Source organism: Crinia signifera, chromosome 3, assembly GCF_055691185.1.
Source record: "Crinia signifera chromosome 3, ASM5569118v1, whole genome shotgun sequence".
Classification (NCBI taxonomy): domain Eukaryota; kingdom Metazoa; phylum Chordata; class Amphibia; order Anura; family Myobatrachidae; genus Crinia; species Crinia signifera.
In genome coordinates, this window is record NC_139219.1 from 28,895,231 (window position 1) to 28,921,099 (window position 25,869).

The 25,869-nt window shown below is 48.5% G+C and overlaps 1 protein-coding gene across 2 annotated transcripts in view; it reads left to right on the forward strand.

Moving 5' to 3' along the window:
* Nucleotides 1-5,608: 5,608 nt before the first annotated feature.
* TMEM63A (transmembrane protein 63A) overlaps nucleotides 5,609-25,869 on the forward strand; it is a 34,926-nt gene continuing 14,665 nt past the window's right edge. For both annotated transcript variants that reach the window (XM_083175550.1, XM_083175551.1), the window contains exons 1-9: nucleotides 5,609-5,721; nucleotides 14,210-14,414; nucleotides 16,927-17,006; nucleotides 18,251-18,308; nucleotides 18,901-18,938; nucleotides 20,481-20,623; nucleotides 21,517-21,568; nucleotides 23,691-23,799; nucleotides 24,613-24,683. In XM_083175550.1, coding sequence (XP_083031676.1) covers nucleotides 14,217-14,414; nucleotides 16,927-17,006; nucleotides 18,251-18,308; nucleotides 18,901-18,938; nucleotides 20,481-20,623; nucleotides 21,517-21,568; nucleotides 23,691-23,799; nucleotides 24,613-24,683 — 749 coding nt within the window. In that variant the 5' untranslated portion in view covers nucleotides 5,609-5,721; nucleotides 14,210-14,216. The remainder of the gene's footprint in view (nucleotides 5,722-14,209; nucleotides 14,415-16,926; nucleotides 17,007-18,250; nucleotides 18,309-18,900; nucleotides 18,939-20,480; nucleotides 20,624-21,516; nucleotides 21,569-23,690; nucleotides 23,800-24,612; nucleotides 24,684-25,869) is intronic.

Here is a 25,869-nt window from a genome sequence, read left to right on the forward strand (position 1 = left end):
GGGGGGGGGGGGTGTCATGCTCCACCCAGTGGGCGTGTCTAGTTCCATATATGGAGAGATTGTGAACGTGGCACCTAGAAGCGTGGGCTGTACTGCTACATCTGAGAGGAATCTTCTAAAATGACTTATATCCAAATGTAGATGAGCCCCAAAGCAGTTAGTAAGAGACACTATACTTGGTAAAGTGCTGGGAAATGGTGCTGATGATTCAACGTGACTGTGTCTATCTATCATTCTTTATTTCCACATAAATGTAACAGTGTAATGTGGGCTAGGTGAAATGAGGGAGATTGCTACACTAATGAGGGAGAGAGGGGAGATTGCTGTTATTTCAGGGAGTCTCCTGCAGAATGCAGGAGGGGAGGTAACTATGATGTAACAGTGTAATGTGGGCCAGGTGAAATGAGGGAGATTGCTAGACTAATGAGGGAGAGAGGGAGATTGCTGTTATTTCAGGGAGACTCCTGCAGAATGCAGGAGGGGAAGCAACTATGCCTAATGACCATATCCCGTCCTATGTACGCCATTGTTTTGCTTAGGGGTACGACATTGCCGCATTACCTATCAATGTGTTTTGCAGCCTTTGTCACTTTGTACCCACTTATGTACTAACTGTAACTCATCGAGACCGTGGTAGCAATAACCAATGTCTCTGCGATTTACATCCCTGTATAAAGGACTCCTCGTGGGAATCTGACATTGCTCATGTGCACAGCATCAGAATCAGAGGCTGCGGGAGAGGAACGGTAAGATCCCTCTCCCGCTGTAAGAATGTTACCATAGGCCTAAAGCTGTTTACACCATCCTAAATCTAGCTTATGTCAGACCTGATTGCCGCCCGCAGGAACTGCGATAATGATGTCACTGCTGGTTCCAGTGACCAGGCATGTTGGGCAATGGATTGGTTAGTGTGTATGCACATATTGTTTGGGCAGAACCCATTGGATCGGTCAGCCACTAGAATCCTTACACCCAGCAGTGGAACGCTCATAGGCAATGGAGTCATGTGCCGCCGGGCACCAGCCTTAAAGGGGCACTGGCTCCATTGCCTCCTGATGTTCCGTTTTCAGAGCCGGGCAGGAGACTCCACAGCCCGTGTGGGTGAGCCTAAGTGCCCGGTGACCCCACACAAACGGCAACCGCTAAATATACGCTGTGCCAGGTCTCTGCTCATTAGATATGCACGGGCTCACTGCTATCTGAGTGGGTCCCCGTGCGTGCATATCTAATGAGCGGGAACCCAGCGCAGTGCATACTGAATGAGTGGGTCCCCGCCAGGCACAGATAGGGGGGTTCGAAGGGGGTGGTTGCCCCCCTAAAAGAAAAGTCTAGATCCGCCCCTAACTCCATCCCTGTAGTGGGGTCACTGGCCTCCCGCTGCCCGGGACTAGGCTGCTGCTGTCATGACAGTTACCATGACAACCGCCAACCAAAGGCTGCTGCTGCTACCACCACAATGGTGGTCTCCAAGTACAGAGCAGTCCGGCTCCTGCGCTCCGTACTGTGGCTGCACACTGGCAGGGAGGTAATGGGCTGCGGGTGGATCTCATCCGAGATTTGGGGATGAGGAGGACTTGGAACTTCCTTCATACCCAGCCTCCAGGCTCACTGTATACTCATACATGTGTAAATAGATATGTGTGTACATAGGTATATATACGTACACACATGGATTTGTTCTGTCGAGCTGCCTCTTCAATGCTGTCGGAAGATTACAGCCTTCTCCACACCGCCGTTTCAGCTGACCTCAGCCTCCTGCGCACCACTGCCACCACGGACCACAGCCACCTCCACACCATTGCTGCCAACCACGGTCTTCTCCGCCAATCACAGCCTAAGGTAAGTGCTTCTTTTCTCTCTCCCACTGGTTTTCCCTGTCGTCACTCTCTCTGCCCCTGCTGTCGTTTTCCATGTCGTCCCTCCCTTTGTCTCTCTGACACTCTCCCCAACTCTCTGTCCCTGCTGTCACTCTCTCATTGCTTTTTCTTTTCCCTGCACTACTCTTCTCATTAAGGGGCAGATGTACGAAGCAGTGATGAAGTAGGAGAAGTGAGCCAGTGTAGAAGTGGCCCATGGCAACCAATCAAACATTATCGCTGCTTCATACATCATAAATGTCCCGTATATTTATATGAGCGCGGATCTCATCTGACTACCGCCGTTACCTTCTCCAAACAATGGCATCCAGATTTTTGCGGGACAGATCTGATTTTTGGGACAGTCCCACTGATGGGCAGTAGTGTCCTGTGATGGGTGGGCAGTTGGGTATTGCTGCTCTAATTAGCATAGGGACTTGGGGCATGCCAGCAGCTCACAGAACGATGAAATGGGAGGTGTGGCTTATGAGCACCACATGAAGCCATGCCACCTTTTACATAAGACACACCTTTTTGCCACAAAAGAGTCCCTATTTAAAGAACCTGCATATTGGGAGGTCTGTCTGTCTATCTAATATCGATCTCTCTATCTGGGTGTGGTATAGAAAATCTACAGTAGGACAACAGCATATGGCCATTGTGCATTAGGTAGAAGACAGGTACAAAAGGTTTTGGGGAACAATTGTTATGTTTTTAGGGAGTGAGATGTTAAAAGGTTGACAGGGAGATGAAGAGGTACAGGGGAAATGGGAAGAGAAGTGCAGGGGGGGAACAAAGAGATGCAGGTGTCACAGAGAGGTGCAGGGTGGATGGGAAGAGAAGTGCAGGGGGGGACAAAGAGATGCAGGTGTCACAGAGAGGTGCAGGGACCATGAGGGGGCTGAGAGGTGCAGGGGGGATGGAGAGGTGCTGGGGGGGATGGGAAGGTGCAATAGGATGGAGATGTGGAATGGCGGACAGATAGGTTTTGGGGTGATGGGGTGTGAAGAGGTGCAGGGGGACAGAGAGGTGCAAGTTTGATGGGGGGACAGAGGGACAGAGAGGTGCAGGGGTGATGGGAGGAGAAGTGCAGAAGGGAAGGGGGAACAAAGAGATGTACATGTCACAGAGAGGTGCAGGGGTATGGAGAGGTGCAAGGTAGAGGAGGGGGCAGAGAGGTGCAGGGGGGATGGGGAGATGCTGGGGGGATGGGAAGGTGTAATAGGATGTAGAGGTGGACAGAAAGGTGCAGGGGTGACGAGGGAACAAAGAGGTATAGGGGGAATGGAGAGGTGCAGGAGGACAGAGAGGTTCAAAGGTGATAGGGAACCGAGCGGTGCAGGGGTGGGGGGGAGTGGGACAGAAAGGTTCAGGAGAGATGGGGCGTGAAGAGGTGCAGGTGGGACGGAGAGGTCCAAGGGTAATGGGGGGACGGAGAGGTGCAAAGGTGATGGGTAAATGGAGAGATGCAGGGGGGAAGGGGGAACAAAGAGATGTAGGTGTCACAAAGAGGTGCAGGGGGGGTGGAGATGTGCAAGGTGGAGGAGGGGGCAGAGAGGTACAGGGGTGATGGGAGGAGAAGTGCAGAGGGGAACAAAGAGATGTAGGTGTCACAAAGAGGTGCAGGGGGGATGGAGAGGTGCAAGGTGGAGGAGGGGGCAGAGAGGTACAGGGGTGATGGGAGGAGAAGTGCAGGGGGATGGAGAGCTGCTGGGGGGATGGGAAGGTGTAATACGATGTGGAGTTGGAAGGGGGGACAGAAAGGTGCAGGGGTGACAAGTGAACAAAGAGGTATAGGGGGACAGAAAGGTGCAGGGGTGACAAGTGAACAAAGAGGTATAGGGGGGAATGGAGAGGTGCAGGGGGACAGAGAGGTTCAAGGGTGACGGGACCGAGCGGTGCAGGGGGGAAGAGGGACAGAAAGGTTCAGACGTGATCGGGTGCGAAGAGGTGCAGGCGGGACAGAGAGGTGCAAGGGTAATGGGGTGACAGAGATGTGCAGGGGGGACAGAGAGGTGCATGCATGACAGAGGGGTGCAAAGGGTGATGGGGGGACAGAGAGCTGCAGAGGAGACAGATGTAGGGGCGATGGAGAGGTGCAGGGGTGACAGGGGAATGGGGAGGTGCACAAGTGACCATAGACGGAGATGTCAAGGTACAGGGGTGACAGACAGAAGGAGAGGTGCAGGGAAAGAGGGAGCTACAGAGGGGAGGGAGAGGTGCAGGGGTGACACATGGAAGGAGGGAGGGAGTGAGAGGTGCAGGGATGGACTTCTAAATGACCACTTTGACCAGGTATATGTGTGTGTGTGTGTTTTCGTATAACCCAATGATACACGCCTATTTCGAAGAATGAACTAAATTAAGGCCCATACACACTGGGCGATTTTGAGCTGAAAGTCGCTCAAAACAGCAGTTTAAGCTCAAAGCCGCCCAGTGTGTATGGCCCGGCGGTGAGCGCTGCTGCGCGCTCATGCAACATCGCCGGGAAAGCCGCTCATCTGCTGGTTATACCAGCAGATGAGCGGCTTTCAGGACGGCTTTGCATAGCGCTTAGCTATGCAACGCCGTTCTCCCCCCCCCTCCATCGGCGCCGGGCAGGGGGAAAGCCGCTCAGTGCATACACAGCGATGATGTCATAATCTGTAAAAAAAAACATGTCGACCTTTTGATTGTCGACCTAACCCATGTCGACCTAACACATGTGTCGACCTAGACTCCTATCGACATAGTCCCATGTTAACCTAGACCCATGTAGACCTTGACCCATGTCGACCTAGACTCCTGTCGACCTTCCTTTATGTCGACCAACCAATTGGATAGTAAATCAAGAAAATGTTGGGAAATCACGGAATACCCCCCCCCCAAAAAAAAAAATATAAAGGTACTTGTTTCCTAGCACGGTGCCCATTGCATACAATATGTAGTGGTGTGCGATGTGTGCGGTGCAATCTTTCCGTTAAATTAACAGGAGTGCTTGTACAATGCAATATCGCATAGCATCGCATGCCAGCAAATGGCATGCGATGCGATTTTTAATTGTACAAGCACCCTGATGGGTGCTTACAATGTTAAATGCACCCCGATTGTCAACGCCACCCCCACTATGAACGCCAACCCGAAGCGTGGCGAGCCCGCGAGGGGCGGCGGTACGCGTCCTCCGACCTTTTCATACCCCCACTATCCACGTTGGCGTGGAGTTGATTTTAGATAGTGTGGCGAGCGGATGTGGAATACGAGCCCGAAGCGTGGCGAACACAACGAGCCCTGCGAGGGGACGCGGAATACATGTAAAGTAATCCGTGTCCCCTCGCGGGGCTTGCCACGCTATCTAAAATAGTGGCATCGCATGCGATGCAATTGCAAAAGATGCATTTCGATTAAAATCGGGAGCGCCGTGCTAGGAAACAAGTACCAAAAAAAAACAAAAAACTACTACATGCCCAGGGGTGCTGCATATCATGGTGTTACAGGTGTCCCGAGCAGGGTGTCAGGTGTTAGTCAAGCAGAACATTTAAAAGGGGGAAAACAGCAAATGATATAGTAATACATTTATTGTAATAGTAAAGAAATGAGTAATGCAAAAAAAGTACAATTTGAGGACAAGTTGTGCCTGCAGCTGTGTTTCCTATGCAGGAGCAGCACTGCCCAGTGCCCACACAGACTGAGGTGGCACAGTATATGATGCGTTCGTTCCCTATTAATTAGGACACTGATACATTGTTACGCTGCACAGTGCACACAGCGCGCATGCGCACCACTCCCAGCTGTTGCTGCCTGGGCTGTGCCAGGGGCAGCTCCTCCCCCGCCGCGTCCGCACTCGGCTGCAGCCCAGGAACTCCGGGAGCAGCAGCTGCTGAAACAGGTAAGAGAGACTTTCCCACTACTTCCCTGTATTGTGTTCTATAGTCCTGTGTGTGAGACCCCCGCCGGATCCCCCTGCATACAGTGCTGCCTTTATATGGTGTATACAGCTGCCAGTGCCAGAGGGGGAGCCGGTATACAGCTAGTACCAGTGCCTGGAAGGGGGAGCCGTTATATACAGCTAGTACCAGTGCCTGGGGGGAGCCGGTATACAGCTAGTACCAGTGCCTAGTGGGGGGAGCCGTTATATACAGCTAGTACCAGTGCCTGGAGGGGGGAGCCGGTATACAGCTAGTACCAGTGCCTGGGGGAAGCTGGTGTCTGTGCATGTGACCGTGTTGCAATGTGTTGTTCCCTGAGCTCACTCACATATGTCACTGGGCAGTTATAGAGGGCGAGGAAATTCCTATACTGCCTGCAGGTTGTATGATATAAGGGTACTGTATGCTGTGCCCATGTGGCAGATACAGTTATTAATCAGATCTGGTGTTTCCTGCCTGCACTTGCTGATATAGACGTTATGTAATAATTACAGCCACTTATACAACAGCACCTGTAGCTCCATATTGTGCCCTGTGGGTGCATCATACTTCACAGGGCGCTGTGCCCCTCCGCCGTACTCCACAGGGCGCTGTGCCCCTCCGCCGTACTCCACAGGGCGCTGTGCCCCTCCGCCGTACTCCACAGGGCGCTGTGCCCCTCCGCCGTACTCCACAGGGCGCTGTGCCCTTCCGCCGTACTCCACAGGGCGCTGTGCCCTTCCGCCGTACTCCACAGGGCGCTGTGCCCTTCCGCCGTACTCCACAGGGCGCTGTGCCCTTCCGCCGTACTCCACAGGGCGCTGTGCCCTTCCGCCGTACTCCACAGGGCGCTGAGCCCCTCCGCCGTACACCACAGGGAAATGTGACCGTTAGTAATAACTGCACCTGTGCACCAGCTAGGTGATCTGGGAAATATGACAGTAATGACTGCACCTGTGCACCAGCTAGGTAGTCTGGGAAATGTGACCGTAATGATTACAGCTGTGCACCAGCTAGGGGTTCTGGGAAATGTGACAGTTAGTAATGACTACACCTGTGCACCAGCTAGGTGGTCTTGGGAATGTGACAGTTAGTAATGACTGCACCTGTGCACCAGCTAGGTGGTCTTGGGAATGTGACAGTTAGTAATGACTGCACCTGTGCACCAGCTAGGTGGTCTTGGAAATGTGACAGTTAGTAATGACTGCACCTGTGCACCAGCTAGGTGGTCTGGGAAATGTGACAGTAACGACTGCACCTGTGCACCAGCTAGGGGGTCTGGGAAATGTGACATTAAGGACTGCACCTGTGCACCAGCTAGGTGGGCTGGGAAATGTGACAGTAATGACTGCACAAGCTAGGGGGTCTGGGAAATGTGACAGTTAGTAATGACTACACCTGTGCACCAGCTAGGTGGTCTGGGAAATGTGACAGTAAGGACTGCACCTGTGCACCAGCTAGGGGGTCTGGGAAATGTGACAGTTAGTAATGACTGCACCTGTGCACCAGCTAGGTGGTCTTGGGAATGTGACAGTTAGTAATGACTGCACCTGTGCACCAGCTAGGGGGTCTGGGAAATGTGACAGTAATGACTGCACCTGTGCACCAGCTACGCATTATATATCGTGATATTGCTTATTGCCTCACAAACTGCACGTTATAAGTATTGGTATCCGCTTGAAGCGAGACATTTTGGCTAAATAGGTAGTTACTTTAATGTAAAGCAATAGTACAGCGACTTTTCAGTTGGCACAATTGGTTTCCCTTTGTCCTAGCTCTGACTTCGTCCAGGAAGACGCGAGCTCGTACACAGGTGTTTGTACCATACGGAGATTTCCTGTAACATTGGGCCTTATTCTAGTTCACTCTTTCTGACAAAATTTTTCTTAGATGGACAAAACCATGTGCACTGCAGGTGGGGCAGATGTTACTTGTGCAGAGAGAATTAGATTTCGGTGGGGTTTTACTTCAAAGTGAGATCTATATTGCAGTGTAAAAATATAGCAGCCAGTATTTACCCTGCACAGAAACAAAATTACTCACTCAAATCTAATTCTCTCTGCACATGTTACATCGCCCCCCCCCCCCCCTGCAGTGCACATGGTTTTGTCCATCTAAGTAGGATTTTATCAGAAAGAGTGAACTAGAATAAGGCCCATTATTCCAGAGACGATGGTGTAATCAGGTCTAACTCGCTTGGCCTCTTGTGTAACGGCTCTGTGAGAGCTGGAGGGGTGTCCAGTCAGACTGACAAGGCTTCATTTCCCCTTTCTTTTAAATTATGTGTAACTAATTAATAGCAGCCCAGTTGTTATGCCATCTTCCTGGTTTCCCATTAGACTTAACGGACCATAGTCAAAATATACCGACATCCAGACATTTGTGTGGCTCTGGGACAAACGGTCATCCGGCTGACACAGAAATAATGTCGACCAAAAAAAAAAATGGCATTCACAAATGTCTGCATTGTTAAAATGTCGACATGTTAATGATATCAATTTTTACACGTCGACCTCAGAATCTCTACATTACATTGTTGTGTTATTTTTAGGGATAGGCAACAATGTACAAAAACTGTTGACATTCTGCTGTCAACGTTATGGACATGTTGATATTTTATCCATGTTGACGTGTGTTGCTTGTTGAACTAATATTCATGTTGACATTCTGTAAACGTACATAGCCTCAAGTCGGGATACCGTCATCGGTATTGTGACTTCCGGCATCTCGTCCTCCGGGATCATCGCTGTATTCGGCTCTCGCTATTTTTAATTTGTGCCTTATAGGGGTATTTCTGCCCCAAAATTATGCCAGAAAGTGCCTCCACAGTAGTGCTTAACCACCAGCGGGACCCTTCGCACTTGGAAACGGGGGCTGTGACATGTGGTCACTCTCTAGAGAACGAGGTGTAAGAGGGGACACCTCATTAACCAATTCTTGGCTGTCGACAGACTGTTAACGTAGACATTGTTGACCCAGGGACCGGATACTGTTGGTTGTCTGGAGCCGCAGTTTTGAATTTATAGGGAACACCTTAAGTGACCCAGATATTTGGGATTAGAAAGGGTTTGGATCCTTTAGTGTAATTATGCAAATAAACCAGACTTAATTGTGGTTTGTGTTGCAATGTGGACACGCATGTAAAAATCCCTTTTGAAGTGCACTTATAACCAGGTGAATTAAAGGCAGCCAAAGGGGGCTACTAAATCATTTAATGAGCAACATTGTAGTTATTGCCTTCTAGGGGGTGGGGTTTGGTTGGGATGCGGTCATCTATTAGAATGAACTTAGGTCTACAGTCATTAGGTCGACCCCACTAGGTCGACTGGCAGGAAGGTCGACCTGACTTAAGGTCGACATGGGCCAAGGTCGACATGACTTAAGGTCGAATTTGCATAAAGGGCGACATGAGGAAGTTCGACTGGTCATAAGGTCGACATGGGTTTTTTACTGTTTTTTGAGCCGACATGTGCCGACAGGCGGTATTTCATGCCCTACCATCCACTAGGGCGTGGTGGGAGAATAAAATAGTGTGCCGAGCGCAGCGAGACACCGTGCCCGAAGCATTGCGAGCGAAGCGAGCGATGCGAGGGTCCGATTCTCATTGCCGACTGTGTCGACATTCGGATAAAAAAACAGTGAAAAACCCATGTCGACCTTATGACCAGTCGACCTTCCTCATGTCGACCTTTATGCAAATTCGACCTTAAATCATGTCGACCTTGGCCCATGTCGACCTTAAGTCAGGTCGACCTTCCTGCCAGTCGACCTAGTGGGGTCGACCTAATGACTGTAGACCTAAATGCAGTCTGACCAATGATCCCATTCCGTTTGGTTGTATGTTTAAAAAATTCATTTTTTCCAGCCCTACTCTCATCGCCATTATGTAACCACCTGTAAGAGTTGGCTACTGGCCACATGACCCGCGTCTTGCTTTTGTGATTGGCTGGGAGACTGGCATCACATTGACATGATTTTTGATAAAATATATATAATTTCCTTAACCCTTTGAGTGCCAAGTGAATTTGTCAAAATTGGTGTTAAAATTGCCAAGCATAATTACCATATATAGGAATTATAATCTTTGGTACTTATTTCCTAGCACGGCGCCCACGATCTAGATTGTATGTGTCGGGCTGATATCTCAAGCATTGCATGCATCTTATGTGTTTGTGCGGCATAAGATGCATGCTATGCAATCGACGCGATCAACGAGATTTTTACATTGCAAGCATTGCATGCATCTTATGTGTTTGTGCGGTATAAGATGCATGCGATGCAATCGACGAGATTTTTACATTGGAATCAATGTCAAAATGGTCCCTGAGACCCAATTTTACTTATATTCCAATGTAAAAAGCCCCCATAACCCCAATTTTAAGTGCTAACCCCCCCTCATGGGTGAAATGCCCCCCCCCCCATTGTTAACGCCACCCCACTATTGACGCCAACCCGAAGCGTGGCGGCGGTACACGTCCTCAGACCTTTTCATACCCCCACTATCCACGTCGGCGTGGAGTTGATTTTATATAGTGTGGCGAGCTCAGCGAGGCGAGCTGACGCGGAATACATGTGAAGTAGTCTGCGTCCCCTCGCTGGGCTCGCTGCGCTCGCCACGCTTCGGCCTCGGTGGCTCGCTGCCCTCGCCACACTATATAAAATCAACTCCATGAGATCCATAAGATGCGATATTGTACATACAATTAAAAGACTTTTCAATTGTATAGATTGTATTGGCCTTAATTAAGGCATACAATCTTATGCGATGGGCGCCGTGCTAGGAAATACGTACCTAATCTTTTTTTTACACATTTTATTTTATTGAATTTATATAACAAATGTGAGCGACACTGGCATTTATATCTGATATTTTGCACATCTCTCACAGAGAGTTGTTGGCACTCAAAGGGTTAAACCCATCTAATCTAGAAAAAAGAACCCTTTATTTTTAAAAATCCACGTGACATGTTGGCTGTTTATTTTACTAGTCGTTCACCTTGAATTAATGTTATCTTATCTGTTCTTTAACAACCTTTATGTATATAGTCTTTGGTGGCAGGCATCACATGACACTGGCGCTGTACACATTTCCAGCACGCGACCTCCCGGTCTATGTTGGTGATGTCAGTGGTGGGCCGACTACAGTCCTGATATTCAAAACTTGGTGAATGCTGACACCAACCTCTGCCCCCATATATGATAACACCGTGATGGGTGATAATAATATTATGAGCCACAAACACAGTCCCACAAAGTTATGGCAAACAATTGAATTGGTAACATTTTTGGAATCCTGCCTCTGCACGTCCCCCAGTTGTCTTTACTCCGTTCCCATATTCGCCAACTTTGGCTGCTGAAAGGGTCAAACATTGTAATCAAAAATAGCCTATATTGCTTAAATATAATTATACTTCCAAATCAGCAGCGTTGTCACAAAACGGCTGCTTTCCCCTCCTGCTGGGTGTTTAACTTGCCTCCATGTTTGAAGTCCTGCTCCTACAAAACCATTCTGCGGCCTATTGCTGGTCACCGGTGTTCTCCAGTGGCTATTCCTGCCATGACTGGGTGCCGCCTTGACAGTCTAAATCATGTGACTGCTGCACCACCAATGGGAAGGCAGAATTCAGTCCATGAACTGCTCCAGCCAATCGCCAGCTACATAGTGTATATAAAGGGACTTTCCGCACAAGTAGCTGTTGCCAGTGCCATGTTGCCTACAGCCTAGCAGTGTGGTTTCCGAGAGCTCCAGAGTTCCGGTATCCAGTAGTGTGGCTTAGCGCTGGCTCCAGTATGCTGGTTTTCATCCTGGTGACTACTATCCTAATGCAACCCAGTGGTTGCACTATTTCAATATTTCGTCCTTTGCACAAACTAGGCACAGGTGTGATCGTCCACTCACTACAGTGTCCATGCAGTAGCGTTCTCTCTTTCAGCCTAGTATGAGGTATTGATGTGCAGATCCGGATCTCAAAACGGGATCTTATTGGCTATCTGGCTGTCATATGTTTTGGAGGCAGAACATGCGACAGCCGCTAGTCAATAAGATCCCATTTTGAGATCTAGGTAAATCCGGATCTGGACATGTCTAGTCTGCAGTATATCTCATTCCTATCGCATATCCTTCCAAGTCCATAAGTAGGAGCTATATCCGGCCTCCAAGTCTCTGCCCAGTCCGATTCAAAAGACAAACAGTCCTGACAGGCATGATCTGATTGGTTTTCCCTTTGGAATGTTAAATTATATCATGTAGTAGTAATGGAGCAGTGGAGACGTTGCCAGTAGCAACCAATGCTTGATAGTTGCTGGGCAACTCTGTTCTCCTACAGTTTCAGAGCTAAACCCCGACATCTGTCTACAAAGAGGTGTTAATGTGCTTGGTTTTAAATTACTTTATGGTATTTTAATGACTTAATAGTATGATAAGATTACGTGTCTCCTAGCTGCCGAAGAAAGTAATTGGAATGCAAGGCACCACCCTGTGACCTGGGCCAAGCAGTCAGGTTGCTTTATGAGGTCACCTTCCAAGCACATGTGTCAGAATGGTCAATAGCGATGTGGTTGATTCCGGCTGAGTAACAGTGTAGGGGCATTGGTTCCGCAATGGAAGGTGAGTCTGGGCAATCTCTACAAACGGAAATCCTATCTCCAGCAAAATCACCGGCTCACGAGTATATCGCTTTATTGTATCCGCTAGGAAGTGACAGAAGTTAATAATTAGCAGATTATCAATTTGTGACATATGAATGACGGTCATTAGTGTGGTGTTGCAGTCCACACTAATTAAGAACTTTTAAGAACTAAGGGGGGGTATTCAATCCCGCTGCTTTTTCCAATGGGGGAAATAGTGGCGGGCAACCATTCAATGCTGTCTTTCCCGACAGTTTGAAGCGGCATCCGGTCAGAAAGACAAATCTTTAAAAGCATTCAAGGCCATTTTGCCAAAAAACGACCATGGGTTGTCTAGATCAACGCCGGATCTCGACAATCCACAGCCATTTTCACAGACACGCCCTCTTTTCGCCGATCGACAGGCAGGACAATGAATCCCGCCTGCCGATAAACAGCAAGCGGACCGAAAAGCGGGCCAGGGTCCCGACTGCCGGGACGTACTGACATTCGGGACCTGGGATTAAATATCCCCCATAGTATTTGCCTATTTTCCCCCCAGTAGTTTGCTTTTTTATATTGTACTTTTTGTGTGATTTTTTTAAATGCATATAAATTTTTTGTCCATGCACATACATGGAAACATACAAACTCCACGTAGGGTCGTTGTGGGAATCGAACCCAAGACCTCACTCAATGCTGTGAGGTCACCCCCATATAAATCGCTCAGGGCGGGATGTATTAATATACATCGCCACCTGCCCGCCGCAATGCCAGCGCATATGTACTAACATATGCCGCTGGCATCGTGGTGCGGTAACGGAGACCCCCTGCGATACCTTTACTGTGGTGTGCGGTGGTTCTCCATCTCCTCCCTGCCGCCTACACGCCGGGGACAGCTAAGCAGGCTGTACCCGGCGCCTCCTCCTCTCCCCTGCAGCCGGAAGGACGTCCGGCTGCGTTGCTAGGGGGAGGAAGGGCTTACCTTCTGGGGTCCTGGAGGACCTGCAAGAAGGTAAGCCCAAGGGAGGGGGAGAGGGGGGGGGTCGGCGGGGTTGCGGCGGCCACCAAAGGGTGGTGATACCCTGGCCGGCGAAATCGGTGCGGCCGGGTAATAGTACCTATGAAAATGCAGTAAAACGGGGGTTTTACCGCATTTTTCATTTTGATACATCTCGCCCTCAGTCTGTATGCACTGAGCGATTGTCCGGCCAGCAATGTGATCATCATCACTGGCCATACACGGCATGGACAAAAACGCCCAGTGTGTATGGCCCTATAGTTTAGTGATATCACTCAGGTGCATGAAAGGGCCGGTAGTGCTGAGTAAGAGAAAAATATAGGATGTTTCCTCCCAGCACACTGAATAATATACATATATTTATACAACTGTATGAAGAAGCCCCCAAGCTGTTGTCAAGGCTTCCCTCCTATTAGGGGCCCCTATTGCTATGCCCTGCACCTAGATATAGCAATAGGGACCCCAAATACACAGACAAGCGTTGACGATGGCTTGGGGGCTTATTCATATATTTGCATGTTATAGGAAGCGTTTGGAAAATGACAGGAGCTGGTTCGTACTTTATCTCGATCCAATATTAGATAAGTCCCCCCCCACTGATTTATCTCTTTCCAGCTGGCTTGTGGCTTATCTGCTGCATACAGTCTGACATTACCACAGCAATATAATCCGATATGGGTAATTACAGATCTCCGGTTCACTAACTGAAAACAACCCGTCTTTCATTTGGCCCAAATATCAAAGACGCGTTGTGTTTTGCCTTTACGTGACACAGTCGGCCTTGTGTCCCGTCTCTGGTTTTACCTCATGTTGACATTTTTTTTCTTCTTTCCACATTCCAGATACCATATGACGATGCGTTTCTTCTCCTTCCATCATGGTGACCGCTCCCCTGCTTTCTCTACCTGGAGTGAGCTCCGAGTAGGGAATGCCTCCAATAAATCCCAGCCTTATTGTTACAGTGGGCACGAGGGGAGCACGGTGCTGCAAGGGGTGTCGTTCGGTGGGATTCCTACAGTTTTGGTCCTAGATGTCATTTGTTTTGTGGTAAGTTCTGTTACTGATTAGGGGCCAGAGGCACTAAGCTTTAAAAGTGATAAAATGGAGAGTTATAAACAGCCAGCCAATCAGCTTTTGGCTGAAATTTTTCAAGCACAGCCTGTGACATGGCAGGTAGGAGCTGATTGGCTGGCTGTTTGTCACTCTCCATTTTATCACTTTTAAAGCTTAGTGCATCTGGCCCTATGTCGGCTTGTGCAGCCTATTCACATCGTGGTGCAAATAAGATTTATTTTCCACTCAAGAGTTGCAGGGGACATGTCGGCTTGCTCACACATCTCGCGTCTTATGGCGTATTGAGAGGAAATGTATGAGGAAATATCTGTTGCATGGTATGTGGTCATTAGGTTGACAGTGCAGAATGTTCACACAGGAAAAAAGTTGACATGCATTTGGTCTACATGGTCAAAAGGTCGACCTAAGCAAAAGGTCAATGTGAATTTTTCATGATCTTTAAAAAAAAAACGGTACTTGTGAGTTATCCGGGCGCCCGATTTCAAAATCGGGTCGGATCGGGACATCGCATCGCATCGCATCGCATGCGACCATCGGATGCGATGCGATGCGATGCGATGACCCGATTTTTCCATAGGAATCAATGTTAAAATGGACTGAGTCCATTTTAACATGGAATTCAATGGGAAAAAGGGGTCCTTTTCATACCCCTACTATCCAAGTGGGCATGGAGTTGGATATAAACCTGTGGCGAGCGTAGCGAGCCACCGAGCCCGAAGCGTGGCGAGCGTAGCGAGCCCCGCGAGGGGACACGGAATACCGTCCCCTCGCGGGGCTCGCTTCGCTCGCCACGCTTCGGGCTCGGTGGCTCGCTACGCTCGCCACAGGTTTATATCCAACTCCATGCCCACTTGGATAGTAGGGGTATGAAAAGGACCCCTTTTTCCATAGGAATCATTTTAACATTGATTCCTATGGAAAAATCGGGTCATCGCATCCGATGGTCGCATGCGATGCGATGCGATGCGATATCGCATCGCATCGCATCTGATTGTATGCCTTAACTTAAGGCATACAATCAAAAAATCGGGCGCCCGGATAACTCACAAGTACCAAAAAAACGTTACCATCCCTGAGCGCAGAGTTCAGAGCGCAGCGAGTACATTAATACGGTGTCCATGACGATCTATGTCGACATAAATATCCCAAAAGCCGGAAAAAATCTTAACGTCGACCTTTTTTGCCGTGTCGACCTCTTAACCTGCCTTTCCACCAATAATGGTTGGCCTTTTGACTGTTAACCTAATGATCCACACTCATGTTGCACTCATGTACTTTTGCACTTACGACCATATAAAGAAACGTAGATCATTATTAATATATACTGTATACTATGCTGATTTGAAAGAAACCATTACGTGTACACCTGCCAGAATTATACTGTAAGTTGAGTTTCTTCTGCTTGAATCCAGTGGAACAACTTTGCTTAGAGGACCATGAAAGAAAGGTCCCTTTGAGAAATCTTTTATTAGAAACTTTCTCAGCGCAAGGCTCCTGAAATCTACCTTTTGTACAATTGTTCTCTGGGGTTGGGCATCAACCCTAATTAAGGAGACCTGCTGCACATAGTCAGCGCAAGGTTCAGAAATTTTCTTTTTCCATATATACTTGTTGTGTTTGTGCTGTGACTTTCTGTAAGTATTACTTAGTATGACTGCGCAGTAACACTTTTAGGGCAGGATGTACTAAGATGAAAATGCGGTAAAACCCCCGTTTTACAGCATTTTCAATTGTACTTATTCCCGGTCTCCGCGTCATCGCAGGGCAGGGTATCGCCACCACAACATAGGTATCTCAGGGGGCTGGCGTCACAGCACCACGATGCTAGCCACATATGTTAGTACATAGGCGGTGGGGGCGTGGCAGGGGGCGTGGCAGGGGGCGGCGATGTATGTTAATACATCCCGCCCTTAGTGTATATTGACTGTGAAATTCTCAGTATCTGTTCTTATTGTATTCCGGATATGAGGTTATTGTTAACATAATCTAGGATGCTGAAATATATACTTATACATACTGGACTTACATATTTATTATTATTTATTCTTTAAAGTCTTTGTCATCTATATATGGAAAACTGCCATTTGGTCTACAGCAAGTCGGTCGACATGGGTTTAGGTCGACATGGGATTAGGTCGACACAAGCATTAGGTCGACATGGGGTTCTTCACTGTTTTTTGAGCCGACGTGCCGATGGGTGGTATTTCATGCCCTAGGGTGTGGTGGGAGAATAAAATAGTGTGCCTGAAGCATTGCAAGCGAAGTGGTGCCCTGTAAACTGTACCCATGTCGACTGTGTTGACATTCGGGTCAAAAATCTGTGAAAATCCCCATGTTGACCTTTTGACTGTTGACCTAGACCCTGTTGACTTAATGCTTGTGTCGACCTAATGACCTGTCGACCTAATGACTGTTGACCAACTTGCTGTAGACCAAACGATCCCAACGCCTATATATAATAAATCTCTGTCTAATATCGTTTTAGCTGTTGCTGTTGACTTTCTCCATCATTCGGAAGAAATTTTGGGATTATGGCCGTGTAGCCCTCGTGTACGATTCCGACAGGTATTTCATCCCAGGTTTCCTTCCTCCGATAACGCGCTGTTTTTATTTTCAGCTTTCTTTGATGAATTCAGTGATTTAGTTTACACATTGCAGACTGCCGCTAGTAATATCCCAGGGCCCCCTCTGCTGCTTTCACCTCTCCCTCCGCCCCTTCCAAAAAAACACAATGTGGACAGGGCTGCATTGCAGGGCTGGACCTGCGCGGTGTGCCCTTTTGGCTGTAGCTTGTTGCATTTTATCCCCTTACATGGGACTCCACTTTTCTTTGGTACATTGTTTCTTTCTCAAACTCACTGCAGGTGGGGCAGATGTAACATGTGTAGAGAGAGTTTTGGGTGAGTTATTTTGTTTCTGTGCAGGGTAAGTACAGGCCACTCTATTCTAATGCTGTGTACACACGGGGTAATATGATTGCTGGGGATATATTGCTAGCAATATGTCCCCAGCAATCATATTGCTCAGTTTCTCCTTTTCATCAGCGATGAAAAGGAGACACTGCTACGGGGCGGAGGGGGAGCGCAGCAGCAGACGCTGCTGCTGTCACTTTGATGGGAGGAGGGAGGTAGCAGCAGCACGGGGCTGGGGAAAGCCGCTGGTCGCAGAAGCATGCTCCAGCGACCATTAGGCAGTGCACACGGGAGCGTGCAGCTGGCGATATTCCCAGCGATTTTACATGAAATTGCACCCGTTTGTACTCACCTTTACACTGCAATTTAGATTTCGTACAAACCCCACAAAAATCTAACTCTCTGCACATTTTACATCTGTCCCCCTGGAGTGCAGCATGGTTTTGTCCCTTTGAGAAAGATTTAGCTTTTGCGATAAGCTCTGAATCAGGTACATTCATTATTCCAGGCATGATGGATCCCTGTCCCCTGTGCTTTTATGATCAAGAACAGTGTTAGTCAAACTCGGTCCTCAGGACCCCCACACAGGCCATGTTTTCCAGGTTACCCGGCAGGAGCACTGTGTTTCACCAACTGTCACCACATTTCAAAAATTGACAGGTGACCTGGAGCGCATGACCTGTGTAGGGTCCTGAGGACTGAGTTTGAGAACTTGTGATCTAGAAGAATGTTGCGGTACAGAATCACCACTGGTATATGGGGGGGGGGGGGGGGGGGAGTATTTCTCATTGCAGTAGCCCGCTGTGATTTCGTGACGTTGCGCAGAACCATTGATCACATGATTGATTTGCGGCTCCTCCCGGGAATATGACCATGCTGCTGTACTTTGTCTTTCAGCCCTCAGCGCTTATACCAAAGATCATCTTCATTTAATGAGGAAATAGAAAGGGACAAGGTACGTTTACTATGTAGTGTGCATGCGTGCCACTGTGGGCAATCTGACTGTGGCACACACGCAGGGTCTGCCTAGATATTATGCACGCAGGAGGATGGGCGCTGCTGCTCTTATACTGAGGTGCAGGTTCTATATTAGAGATCTCCTCTGTACCATCTGTCATCCATAGAACAGCGAGACATCCTGCAGGTTACTTGGCACTGCTGGCGTACGCTGGCAGCCCACCTCAGCCACCCTGTGTGGGAACATGTGTTCCCTATATGAGTGGCCTGTATTGGTAATACTACAGTATACAGTAACACCCCACAAGACCTACTACACCTAATAACACTTCTGATACTGCGCTGCCACCGATCAGCCACACTACGCACCCCAGCATGCTCAGCAATACCATGTAAGGGCATGCTGCGATGTGTAGTTCCACAGCTGCTGGAGGGCCCCATGCTGAATAGGTGGGGGGCTGCACTGACATCTGTCACTCTTGTTCTAGGGTGTAAGGGTCTGTCCTGACCTTTTCCACTGTTGACATTCAGATACTGCCAACCTACTGACGGTCTATCTTTTCACTGTATATTCTCTTATTGTGTTTTAGGGTTTTTGCTCGTGGATGTCGGCTGCTTTCCAGATGAGGTAAGTCTGTGCCCTGATTTGGGGGGGGGGGAGAAGTCATCCGCGCATGCCACTCCTTTCCCCAACTAGTAGATGTGCACTGAACAGTGTAGAACACGTTTGTCGCACTATGAACATGAATACCGGTGCTATGGTTTTTTTTTTTTTTGGGGGGAGGGGGGGTTGGTTGGTTGGTACATTATCCCTCTCCAGGGCTTGGTACATAGACTTCTAAGTTTATAATATTGGTGCCTAAATCTGAGGTAAATCATGTCGCTGTGAATGCTGAGGGTGCTGAGAGTGTAGGGGCGTGACCTGGACAGGGCTGCGTTATGTTGGAGCTCTCCAGCCTGATTATGCTCTAATGTTCTCCTGCAACCGCCTCTGCTGTCTGTCTGGTGTCCCATCTGCTGACAGCACCTGTAAGTGCCCCGCTGCCTCTTGGCCTTCGTGTCCTCCAGGAATGGGTTTGACATAACTGTCAACCTGGCGTGCTGGGCGGCTCCTCACCAGGGCTGGGATATATCACTGGTACTCGCACAGTGACTGGTACTCACTATCTAACCTGTGGGGTGGATTTGGTGGGTGGTCTTTATCAGACAGGGGTATTACACACCTTTGCTCAGCTGAATCTAAATTTTGACCTCCCATCCTACCTGTTGTATAGGTAACTGGAGCTCCGACTCACTCTCTGTGTGCTGAACCCCGCTATGCTTTGGGCTTGCTCTGTTTTGAACATAGTCTTCTCTCCCGCACCTTAAAACGTGTCTCCGCTGCCTCAATTTTGCCTCTTTCATTGGTGTATGCTGCTCGCCTTTTTTGCAGTAAAGTACCACCAGTGACCACTAGAGGCCACTCTAGACCAAACTACTCCTTAACAGAAAGTGAAAGCAAAATGATCTGTTTTAAAATTGCTAGATATGGAGAGAGGGAGCTGTGAAGACAGAGATTGGAGGTAGGAGGTTGGAGCTGTCCTTTTGGATCCGTTATTTTGACGGGCTTTTAACTAGTCCTTTATTCTCTATTGTAAAACTTTTCATTAAAAAAGTATTCAAGAAAAAAAAAATTCTGCGGTTCTAAGGTCTTCCCAAGGCAGCAGGGAGACCTATCACCCCCTCCTCCACGCACTTCACCCATCACCCATTTAGAACAGTGCCACCAGACACGGCTTGGGGTGCTAGGAACCTAGGGGAACATTTGGCGAGAGATGGCAATAAAGTACAAACAATAAACTTCTGTCATTTTCCAAACACATCCTGTTCAAAGATTGACTCTGATTGGTGATGTTGCCCATTGCAACCATTCAAATTCTGGCTATCATTTGTCTGTTGCATTCTAAAAAATAGTAGACCGATTCTGATTGGTTGATATAGGCAACAATGCTACTTTTTTAAAGCTGTAATAAATCTACTCCTTAGACATTTCATGTGAATTATTCAGCTCCCATTTCCTAGCGTCTGCCGCATGTATTGGGGTCAGACAACGGCTCCGTTGGAGCGCACAGAAATGTAACGATTGGTAGGCGCGCACAGAAGCGTGACGATTGGTTTTCCTCTGTTTTAGTGATGACGACATCTATGAGCGATGTGGAGAAGACGCCATTCACTACCTCTCCTTCCAGCGTCACATCATTTGCGCCCTGGTCATCGCCTGCGTCCTGTCCGTGGCCGTTATCTTGCCCGTCAACTTGACTGGAAATTTACTGGGTAACTATCTTCTGCACCAGTAGTGTTCATTATGGAAAGATGTATCGGGAGAGAAGCAAATTTGGGCAACTGTCCTATCCCAGGCTATGCTAGATAAGCGCAGAGCCAATAGTTGGGCGCCATCTGCACTAGATCAGTCGCCAAAGCTTGATACATCTTCCCCTTAGAATGATTTGGATGTATGGCATCACATAGAGGGAAGTTTGGTATGTTCCTTATCTGACCGATGTTTGTAGCTACGTGTTCTGGTAACTACACTGTCCAGACCAAAGCTGTGATCATAGAGATCGCTGTCTCCCGGTCACCTAGGACCCAGCTCCTGGTAACCAGCTCCATGCAGACTGATCATTCCAGGTCACGGGAGTCCATCAGATGGTTCATTTCCATCTGAAACAGGCAGGGATTAGGGATGGCCATCGATGATTCTTAATCATTGATGGTTTATGGTAGATGTTGAATACTTTTGCCAATCTATAGGGGAGATCCAGATGGTTTTCCTCCCTCGATGGCACAGCAAAACCAATGTTTTTTTAGTGCGTGTTTTTTCAGGGTGCCCCCAACAAACCCAAAACCCCGCCCCCAGGTTTTTATTGGCCCGTGGGCCAGTCAGTCAAAGAAAATGGATAACCATCGATAGGTAAAACTATCGACGGTCATCCCTCACATAGTTTGTTACTATCGGTGGCTGGTTGCAGTATCGCCAACAATGGCAACCATCGATTGCGACTGCACCAATGGCCAATGTCGCACCCGGCAGTCAGTAGGGTAACATTGACAACGTCCACACATTAAAAGGTTGACATGAGGGTTTTGTGTGTGTGTGTGTGTGTGTGTGTGTGTGTATAGATGTAAGTATGCGCATTATATAAAGTATATATTTATTGTATTTTAAGATGATGATCCAATGAACTTTGGCAGAACAACAATAGCAAACCTGCAGCACCAGTGAGTATTGGCTGAGATTCTCTGTTATGTTAATGTATAGATTGGCTGACATAGGCTGTAGCGGTGTACGCAGCGATCGCAGATACTTGGACTTCACAGAAGGATGCGATCGCACTTTGATTGACAGCACTGCATTTTCTGAGAGTTGTCTGGACAACGCTGGTGACGTATCCGCTGCAACGGGAAACATGGTGGCGGTGCGCCTACATCCGCACCCGAACTGCGCAGGTCAGGGGTCAGAACTAATTACGTGCATTGCATTTCCTACAGGAAGCCCTTAGCATGTAAATGATAGCAGAATTGGGACCGTAGCCAGGATGTTATGTGACCTGGTAATGGAAGCATGTACGTTATGGAGAGTGACAGCGGGGAGTGTGGGGCAGGATCTTGGCCATATGATATTAGGCCAGAGGAAAGCGGAATGGGGACAGAGGGAATTGTACTGTACATGGTGATGGGTGTGGGGGATGCGAGTAATTAACCTAGTAATTAACCATGGGTAGTTTCTTCACCAGGGGCTGTCCAATTATCCCCAGCAAGTCAGAGTGAGACGCAATTTATCTATTGGCAAAACATTGGGGGAAATATCGCAAACTGGCTCTTTTCACACTGCAGCAAAAAATCCCGGGATCAGGATCGGCAGAACCTCAGGATTTGGCCCTAAATTTGCGTGATTTCAATCCTGGTATTGGAACTTCGGTACTTGTTTCCTAGCACGGCCACAATCGCATCCATCGTGTACCTTAAAGTTAAAGTACACGATGGACCCGATTTCCTTTGAAATCAGGTCCATTTTGCCGGCAAAGGCAAAATCGGGGGCATCGCGTCGGTCGCGTGCATTAACATGGCCCCCGACGCGACCGACGCGATGGACGCGATTTTGCCATAGGCTTCAATGTTAAAATATTTTTAACATTGAAATCGTGAGCATCGCGTCGGTCTTGTGCCATTATAATGGCACAAGATGAGATGGACTTGATTCCATTTTACATAGGAAACAATGTGAAATGGGCCAATATGACCCATTTCACATTGTATATGGCCCCGTCATGGTGAAAAAGTTACGCAACTCCATTGTGAGCGTCACCCCGAAGCGTGGCGAGCCCGCGAGCCCGAAGCGTGGCGAGCGGACGCGTATACCTGTGAAGTTATACGCGGCCCCTCGCGGGGCTCGCTGCGCTCGCCACGCTTCGGGCACTTTATATTCTCAACTCCACGCCGACGTGGATAGTAGGGGTATGAAAAGGTCGGAGGAAGTGCACCGCCGCCCCTCGCGGGCTCGCTGCGCTCACCACGCTTCGGGTTGGCGTCAATCGTGGGGTGCCGTTGAGGGGGTAAAATTGGGGGTCTGGGGAATACTTTACATTGAATCCAATGTAAAATAGGGGCCCTATTCACATTTGATTCAATGTAAAAATCGGGTCGATTGCGTCGGTCGCATCGCATGTGATTTGGTCACATGCGATGCGACCGACATGATTTTTCCGACACGATCACCCCGATACAAATCGGTGTGGCCGTGCTAGGAAACAAGTACCAACGTCCAATCCTAGGATTTTGGGATTAGACTGGCATGCACAGTCTAATGCCGGGCAGCGTCTGAGCACCAGCTGTTTCTGACCTCGGCATTCGGCTCTGCGCAGCGTGACTTTGTCAGAGGTCATGCTGCGCACCCATCTGCATCGCTGCCACTTGCCCGCTTCTGTGGAACCCTTGCACTGCCGCACCGCTGCTGCCTTCCCCGCTCCCGGCAGCACTGCCCCGCCCATGTAAGTTGATGTGCGGGGCGACCAGTTTGGGGGTGCGGGGGCATTTTTATTTTTTTTTTATTTTGGAGGCCAGTCCCGGGATTAAAAAAAAAAATATGCCCCAGAATTGGCATCCCTAGGCAAGATGTACTAAGTTTGAAAGGTGATAAAGTGCCGGCCAATCAGCTCCTAATTGCCATGTTACAGGCTGTGTTTAAAAAATGACAGTTAGGGGTGGACCGGCTGGTACTTTATCACTTTTCAAGGTTTAGTACATCGCGCCCCCAATGTTTCATCGTGCCTAATTGACCCCCCTTAGTGTGATTTCTACTAGTGGCTCATACAGTACAGCCATTGTGCCTTTGTGTTTGCAGAGACAGCCTTCTATGGCTCCACACTGTCATCGGCGTCATTTACCTCATCGCCATCGTCCTGCTCATGCGACATCATACGTCCGCCATCAAGTACAAGGAGGAGAATACGGTAGGTGTAGTAATGTTGTCTGGCTGCTCACCATCCCTCTCCCCCCCCCCCCCCCCCCCCCCCCCCCAGCCCAATCACAGCAGACCTTCTAGAGAGGACCAGTGGAGGTGTTTCCCATAGCAACCAATCCGAATCTTGCTATAATTTTATAGTGTGTCCTAGCTAAATGAGAGCTGGATTCTAATTGGTTGCTTTAGGCAACGTCTCCACTCATCCTACTGATGTCACTCTATGTGGGCTATAGCCTACACCATAATACCCAATTTTGGCCAACTGAGCGCCATTGTCCTAAAGGAATACTCTATCCTTGTGGTGAGGTACACGAAGTCCATGCAGGTCTGCAAACGATCACCAAAAACTGCAACATAGCAATTACCGGTCACTGACCTGTTCCGGCAAACCAGCGGACCCAACCTCACAGCATTATGGTAGAGTGGAATGAGGAGGAGGTGCCTGCTGCGTGCTGGGAGTACCGCTGTAGCAGCGTTAAGTGGTTTAGTAGAAAAAAATAACAGGGTCAATAGGCGAGTCCTGCCAGAAATGATGGCTTGGGATGGGAGTGCATGGGATGTTATCTGTATATCAAATGTACTGTAGCATTAAAGAGTAGCGCTAGACGGTATTTGTTCCTGTGGTATTTTCCATTTTACTGTATAATTTGATTTTCCATCTCTGGAAACTGGTGTTATCACTGTTTGTTAAGTAATGGAAAGTGTTACATAAAATAAATGGAATAACTGTGCTATAACAATATAAAACTGTTGTGAATGTAGAAACACTGACTGTCCTCTTCTTCCTCTATTTCATTGGCAGGTGAAACAAACGCTGTTTGTGACGGGGCTTCCAAAACAAGTTGAGAAAGAGGCGATTAGCAGCCACTTCAGGTAGAAGCGCAGATTATAATTTTTATTATTATTATCACATTTATTTATAAGGTGCTACTAGTGGAGGGCACACATTAGTACAATACAGATTACAAAGAATGTTGCAGTAACTGAGACACTACAACAGCACAGGTAACAGCAGCACAATGCTCAGTACACAATACAGCTGGGATGTAGGTAAGCAGAGGAGGTATCCGTGTACTAACAGGGGCAGCGCCATACATAGGGCACACTACAGGGGACACAGAACATTACAGTGACTGAGACACTACAACAGCACATGTAACAGCAGCACAATGCTCAGTACACAACACAGCTGGGATGTAGGGAAGCAGAGGAGGTGTCCATGTGCTAACAGGGGCAGCGCCATACATAGGGCACACATTAGTACAATACAGGGGACACAGGTATATTACAGTGACGTAGACACTACAACAGCACAGGTAACAGCAGCACAATGCTCCGTACACAATACAGCTGGGATGCAGGGAAGCAGAGGAGGTGTCCGTGTACTACCAGGGGCAGCGCCGTACATAGGGCACACATTAGTACAATACAGGGGACACAGGTACATTACAGTGACTGAGACACTACAACAGCACAGGTAACAGCAGCACAATGCTCCGTACACAATACAGCTGGGATGTAGGGAAGCAGAGGAGGTGTCCATGTACTACCCTACCAGGGGCACACGTTAGTACATAGGGCACACGTTAGTACAATACAGGGGACACAGAACATTACAGTGACTGAGACACTACAACAGCACAGGTAACAGCAGCACAATGCTCAGTACACAATACAGCTGGGATGTAGGGAAGCAGTGGAGGTGTCGGTGTACTACCAGGGGCAGCGATGTACATAGGGCACACATTAGTACAATACAGGGGACAAAGAACATTACAGTGGCTGAGACACTACAACAGCACAGGTAACAGCAGCACAATGCTCAGTACACAATACAGCTGGGATGTAGGGAAGCAGTGGAGGTGTCGGTGTACTACCAGGGGCAGCGATGTACATAGGGCACACATTAGTACAATACAGGGAACACAGAACATTACAGTGAATGAGACACTACAACAGCACAGGTAACAGCAGCACAATGCTCCGTACACAATACAGCTGGGATGTAGGGAAGCAGAGGAGGTGTCTGTGTATTACCAGAGGCAGCGCCGTACATAGG